The 7,352-nt window shown below is 32.6% G+C and overlaps 1 protein-coding gene across 1 annotated transcript; it reads left to right on the forward strand.

The window, feature by feature from the left end:
* The first annotated feature begins 4,587 nt into the window (after positions 1–4,587).
* Positions 4,588–6,674, forward strand: LOC108905826 (piggyBac transposable element-derived protein 4-like). Its single transcript, XM_018708855.1, has 3 exons — positions 4,588–4,645; positions 4,691–5,086; positions 5,146–6,674. Exons 1-3 carry the CDS (start codon positions 4,588–4,590, stop codon positions 6,672–6,674), a joined length of 1,983 nt encoding a protein of 660 aa, XP_018564371.1.
* Positions 6,675–7,352: the final 678 nt, after the last annotated feature.

A 7,352-nucleotide genomic window follows, 5' to 3' on the forward strand; every position in this document is an offset into this window, starting at 1 on the left:
AAAAAACAAGTTTTTGGCTTTATTATAGCACATTGACAGCTATTTGACAGCTGCCAACTGTCAATTTTGAAAATCTAACAACAGATCTGAATTCAGCAACCTCAAAAATATAAACCTAGATAATAAAAAAAATGAAATAGGCTATTTCAAAAGTCTATACACACTGCGCATATACATAAATCCGTGGAGGATATTCGGAGCTTTAAAGCTCTGTACCGGCCAAACTATCCATTTTTGAGCTTTGTGGCCATTGAGACAATTGACCAGTATGATGAACTCTATCACATATCAAAAATTCAGCAAATTTGACCGGGACCCAATTTCCATAAGATTTGTGCGGGGTCCTTTCCAAAACATCCTCAAAAATCAATATTTTAATATTTTTAATAAGTCTGGCAACACGGTATAATTTTACGAAAATATAGAATAGTCATGATAATAATTGGAGCAATCAAATAATAAATTATTTCAATAATCATCCAATGTCATCAACAAGACTATTTAACAGAGAAATAACATTGGGATTATTATTCGAAATGGTGTCCATTTTTGGCTATGCAATAAAGGCACCTTTATAAAATATTATTTGTCACTCACCGAATGGCCATTTTTTCATTCAACGGCATGACATTAATGATAAGCTTTTATAAAAATTTGACACTATTTTTCAAAGTATTGTCTATCGCTAGCTACTTTTTCCCATCTTTCTGACAACATACAGATTCTGCTTCAAGAGAACAATAAGCTAGGGTGGATATGTCGAACTATCCCACTTCTTGGATGTAAGAGGGGGCAATCTAATTTTTGCTGGAATACCTTCAGTACAATTCACATAATAAAAGTGTAGAAGCCTAGATCTGGGCGAGGTCCGCAACATTTTCAAAATAGCAAAATTGTTAAAATTTTTAAAAATACCTATTTTATTTTAGTTTTTTACTTATATCTTGGAACCTATGCATTTTCGAAGAATATTGAAGTGGGAAAAAAGTGTTAGAAGTGAATTTTGCACAATATACTATAAGTTAAAAATGTTTAAATTTATTACCGATGTGGCAAAATAGCAGTAATTGATGAAAAAAAGGCAAAATAATCAAGTTGTTTGGATAATTTTTTTTTAAATATTTTAACTGCTCCGAGGACATTCTAATTTTGATAAAAAAAACTTTACAGTATAATAAAACAACACACTATGTAAATGTCATTAAAATCGGTTCGATAGTTTTCGCAAAAAAAGTTTTCGAATTTTCAAAATATTGCACAGCCTCGAATAAAGCATTTATATACTTGAAAAATTTTTTCACATAGAAAATACCTCTCAGCCTTTCAAATGGTTTTTGAAAAATTAAAATCGGTTGATTAGGACGGCTACAGTAAATTTTTAATGTTAACTCCCTTTTTTTTATATTTAAACAATTAGATTACAATCTATTATCAATTTGCAATTTAGTTTTTTTCAAAAATACAATATACTATATGTTAAAAAATGTTTAAATTTATTACCCACGTTGCAAAATAGCAATAATTGATGAAAAAAAGGCAAAATAATTAAGTGTTTTTGGATAATTTTTTTGAAATACCTATTTTAACTGCTCCGAGGGCATTCCAATTTTGGTAAAAAAAACTTTAGAGTATAATAAAACAGGATAACAAATTTCATACTCATTACATTCATTACAAAAAAAAATATTTCTAAATAAAAAAAATATTTGTTTAAACAAAAATTAATTAAATAATTGTAATAATTATAACTAAATATATTAATGTATTGAAACATATACGTAAACAAATTTTTTCATTGAAAAAATGCAATAGCATAGGGTAAAAATATACAGTATATTTAATGCATAAATAATAAACTTTGTTTATAAAAAGATATGTGCAAAATAGACAGTTGGCATTATGATAATCGAATTCATTGGCTCGCGAGACATCGGATTAAAAAATAAGATTGGTCCATTAGAAGCCGAGAAAATGCAATTTTTTTCGTAGTCTCGAAGCGAAAGCTCCCTCTCCACTTTTCGTGTTTTGAGTCACTTTTCGCGCGTGCGAGCGACAGCTTTTCCGCTGATTTATCTATGTTGCCGATAACTTATGGATATGAAAATTTTTTCCAGCTTAGAACTCAGAAAAACAAAGCCACTTGATCAAAGATTATTGCTAAATTGCTTATAAATTGACGACAAATGCCAATGAACTTTGAGGGCTTATATCTTGAGAACCAATAAACGGAATTTAACTTATTTTTTAAAGAAGCGTCTTTCCGAGTATTTTAAATTTATAATTTTTGAAAAAAACTAAATTGGAAATTGATAAATGTAATCTAATTGTTTAAAAATAAAAAAGAGTGTTAACTTTATTTTACTGTGGCCGTCCTAATCAACCAATTTCAATTTTTCAAAAACCATTTGAAAGGTTGAGCGGTCTTTTCTATGTGAAAATTTCAAGTAGGTATATAGATGCTTTATTCTAGGCTGTGGAACATTTTAAACATTCGTAAATTTTTTTCAAAATTTTTTTCAAAAAATTATTTTGCGAAAACTATCGAACCGATATTAATGTCTTATAGCATATTGTGCAAAATTCAATTCTAAAACTTTTTTCCTTTTCAATATTCTTCCAAAATGCATAGGTTCCAAGATATAAGTAAAAAAACTCAGATAAAATAGGTAATTTTAACAAAATTTTAAACATTTTTGCAATTTAGAAAATGTTTCAGACCTCGCCCAGATCTAGGGATTTACACTTTTATTATGTGAGTTGTACTGAAGGTATTCCAGCAAAAATTAGCTTGCCCCCTATTATATCGAAGTGGGATATTTCGCCAAATGCGCCCGGGTCTATACATGGTAGGAAAGTACCAATGGTCTATCTGAAGTTACGTGAGAGCGATAAAGTAAGCCATAGAAATCCATGCGATAGAGAAGGATGGCTATAATGAAGGCCTCTCATAGTCACCGCCCATTTCGCCCTTCCACAAATAAGATCCACTTTTTATTTGTGGAAGGGCGAAATGGGCGTTGACTATTAGACGCCTTCATTATAGCCATCCTTGTCTATCACATGGATTTCTATGGCTTACTTTATCGCTCTCACGTAACTTCTGATAGACCATCGGTACTTTCCTACACTGTATGTGGTTAAAATTGATATACTGACTGTTACTGGTATTATATACAAGGTGTTCAAAAAAACTGTTACAATCTTCGGAATCTATTGGTAGGCACTATAATTAATAGAATATAAAAATGATTAGAATTTGGTAGTTATATTTCTTTTTCGTTTTTTCTTAGGCTGCCTCGTAATAACTGTATTGATATCGGAAAATATATGTGGTAAGATTTAAATTTTAATCATAAACCTTTTAAAGTAATCTCCAGGAAGTAGCATTAACCTAAATTTATCGAACTACGCTTAGCAAGACCTATCAACCCGTCTTTACTATAAATTAAATAGGTATTTAATTTGTCGCATTGCCAGAAGTAAACAACATGTGTTTGGTGGAGGCATTATCGAAAACAATAAATTTAGATGCTGACAAGTGATTAATGTCAAAGCGGTAAATAATGTGAATGGAGGACGTCTATAAGAAATGCGGCATTAATATTCCTTTCAAGACCGTATTATTAAAATATTATAAAATTAACCACATTCCACGCAGGAGAACGACACATTTCTGTATGGCTAATTAATAATTTGGTAATCGCGCCTGATTTGAATTTATGGCCGCTCAAGGAAATCCACGAAAGAAAGCGCCTAGATGCGTGTCAGAGGTCAGATTTATAAAAAATTGTCTAAGTAACAGAGAGAGATCACTTAAAATATGCAAGCTATTGGAAACGAAACACAAAATTTTTAATTCGAATTATTTTAAGTTCGAAAAAATGAATCAATTAGGCAAAATCGGCCAGTGAGGTGTTAAAATATGAATCCAGCTGAAAATTATGATTCACCTTTTAGTTTCGAGTTCTAATTACCATAAACATGTTTTATAAGATTAGCACAATCGTAATAGGCCCATAGATTTAAGATTGTGAAATATGTTGGAAGCGCACCTCATAATTTTGTCAAGTTCGAGAAATTAAATAAAGTTAAAAGTTTCGCCGTGATTGTGATTGTAGTGGCAAAATATTTTAATTAATTACCAGCAACCCGCCCCGGCTTCGCACGGGCAAATATAAAATAGCCTATGTTACTCCGATTACTCCGAGGAGATGTAGATTTCGGTAAAATTGGTTGAGTAGTTTTTGAGTTAACACGTTCACTGCGTTACCAGTCATATGTATCTGGTAAGTAGCTTTCCGTAGTAGCGGTATAGAAATCTTACATTCTCGTCCATCTAGCGGGGACAACAAAACATTCATTACTAGAAATAGAGTTATGTTACAGATACCTGCATGATTCTCACGATCTGTACTACCCATTTCTGCAATCTAGTGCTACCAGACATCTGTGTCCGGTAACGCACTGCGCAAAAAAATTATCCTGTTATTAAACTACCAGATAGGCGTATCTGGTAGCATTAATTGTGTTAATTTTTTTTACTGTTTCAAAATTTATGTGTGAATTATGACTTCCCGAGGTAAAAAAATGGTTAATTTGGTATGTGAACAGCAATCTAATTTACCAGAAATAGAGATTGAGAAAAGTTAGGAGTCAGAAGTGCCATATAACAATAATGTTGTTATTCAAGAAGTAGATTGTGGTTATGTTCCTTGTAGTTCGGTAGCTGTAACTAAAAATAAAAATGACCTAGATCGGCCTAGTGCCTTACCGGAAATTGAGGTAGAGGAAAATATAGAACCTGAGATGCCAAATGAGAAAGTATTACAAAAGGATGTTACTCAGAATGCTGATAGTGCTTCTAGTACGTCAGGTATTATTACTAAGAATAAAAGCAATCAGCGTGATTTTTCAAGTGATAACGAGTCAGAAGTTGATCCATTTGCTAACTCTTCGGATGAGGACCCAGATTATTTTCCTAGTGATAACAATTCCAGTACTGATGTAGAGCAACTGTCCCAAGAAATAGAGTCAGACGATGAAGCTGAAACTGATGATTCAGAAGAAGAAATTGGGGATATAAGCGGTAAGTTTATAATTCATTAAATAGTGATAAAGTTTATAACTTACTTATTTCATTATTAGGACCAGATGTGTGGAGCACTGTAAAGACAACTAGAAACTTTCATATTGTTGAACATTCTATCGACTGTAAAATTAACATTGAAAATCAGGATGGTTTATCTCCATTAGATATATTTTCACTGTTTATCACAGATGAGATTCTAGAAAAGATTGTAGTGGAGACGAACACGTATGCTCAACAACAACTATTAACACAACGTAGAACACCAAAATCACGACAAAATACCTGGACTCCAACTAGAAAGGGCGAGATGAAAAGATTCTTCAGTATAATTATCTGCATGGGCTTGGTTAAAGTTCCTAATATTAATCTGTACTGGTCAAAAAACAGTTCAAACCATAATCAGTTCATTCCGTCTGTGATGCCCAGAGACAGATTCTTGTCATTACTTCGATATTTGCATTTTAACAATAACGATGGTTTACTAGAAAGTGACGATCGGTTATACCGAATAAGGCCCCTTCTGGATATGATCAATGCAAGATTCATGACTGTAATGACTCCTGGAAGGGACGTCGTTATAGATGAAAGTATGGTGCCTTGGCGTGGTCGCCTAGGGATGCGGCAATATATTAAAAATAAGCGCCATAAGTATGGCGTCAAATTGTATAAACTCTGCACCGTTACAGGATTCACTTACAATGTCAGAGTGTATTGTGGGAAAGAGGATTCAATCGGAAATAAAGACCATTCCCATAAAGTAGTTTTGAAATTAATGTCTGGGTTGCTAGATAGTGGTAGAACTTTATATGCTGACAATTTTTATTCTGGCATTCCTCTTGTAAAGGAGTTATTAGATCGGCAATCTTTGTATTGTGGTACACTCAGGAAAAATAGGAGGGGCCTACCAAGAGAAATCACTAACAAGAAACTGAAGAAAAATGAGATATGTGGACTAGAGAATCAGCACGATATAAAAATAATACAATGGCAAGACAAAAGATCTGTTCTAATGTTATCAAGCAAACCTGAGCATTCTGTTACTTTGTGCAAAACTGGAAAAAAAACTAGGCCTAATAAGAATGGCGAACCCGGCAAAGATATTTTGAAACCCAAAGTTGTATTGGATTACAATAATGCTAAAAAAGGCGTTGACTATAGCGATCAAATGTCCGCCTATTACAGTTCTTTGAGGAAAGGGCTTAAATGGTATCGCAAGGTAGCATTTGAGTTGATATTTGGTGCTGCTATAGTCAATGCCTGGATTGTCTATAATGAAATAAACCACGACAATAAACTTGCACTACTACCATTTCGCGAAAAGCTGGCATTGCTATTATCAAATCAGCAAGATTTTCTACCATCTGAACTTACTGTCAATCCAAAACGGACACATTCGCTGAAAAGAGAGGAAGGCCCTGAAAAAAAACGCCGTAGAAACTGTACGGACTGCTATAAATCACTAAGACTAACAATGAAAAGTAAGGAAGCTGATAAGAAGGTTACCAAAGTAAATACATACTGTGATGACTGCGAAAATAAACCAGCTTTATGTCTAAACTGTTTTAATTTGAGGCACCAGCGATAATATTTTTAATCCTAAGATGTTATTTTTTCATTTTTATAAATAAATCAAATATTTTTTGTTCTTTCATTCAATATTCTATCTGTTTCTTTAATTGCCAATAAATACTTTACCGGACCTCGAAATCTGGTGCGATGGCTGCTGTATATGAAGTGATATGTATACTACCAGATACCGGCATTGGATTTAAGTTTGTTTATAAACGTGCAATTTAAATTGTAATTTTATATCAAATACTCTACCAGGCTAATATGCCTGGTACCGCCTGAATGGTAGCCGGTCGCGCCAGACCTTGAGGTCTGGTAATGTCAGGATAGACATAGTACCAAAAATTACCACCGCAGTGAACGTGTTCAATCAATCATCTTTCATCTAATGCGACCCTAATATTAATTTTAAAATAATTCACGATATATCTATATACCTAAAGACAACAAACGAACTCAAAACTAAAAATGCAAAACCTTTAAATGTAAAACAATATAGGTAACTACCAACAATGTGAAAACAATTATTGTTTGTATAATTGTTTTGCGATTACTCGCTAAGATATTCATTTAAATTATCTGGTGTAAAAGAGTAAAATAATGTGCATGAAATGCTTAAAGCCTCTAACTTATTTAAAATGATAAGGATTAATACCGTATTTGTGTAAATAGCTTATATTACCGCTTTATAATT

Source organism: Anoplophora glabripennis, unplaced genomic scaffold, assembly GCF_000390285.2.
Source record: "Anoplophora glabripennis isolate ALB-LARVAE unplaced genomic scaffold, Agla_2.0 scaffold95, whole genome shotgun sequence".
Classification (NCBI taxonomy): domain Eukaryota; kingdom Metazoa; phylum Arthropoda; class Insecta; order Coleoptera; family Cerambycidae; genus Anoplophora; species Anoplophora glabripennis.

Excerpts from the sequence above, each read along its gene's own strand:
- LOC108905826 (XM_018708855.1), top strand. The coding sequence starts at position 4,588 with ATGGTTAATTTGGTATGTGAACAGCAATCTAATTTACCAGAAATAGAG. Across the intron at positions 4,646-4,690 it reads AGAAATAGAGATTGAGAAAA|AAGTAGATTGTGGTTATGTT; the intron begins GTTAGGAGTCAG and ends TTGTTATTCAAG. Across the intron at positions 5,087-5,145 it reads AGAAATTGGGGATATAAGCG|GACCAGATGTGTGGAGCACT; the intron begins GTAAGTTTATAA and ends TTTCATTATTAG.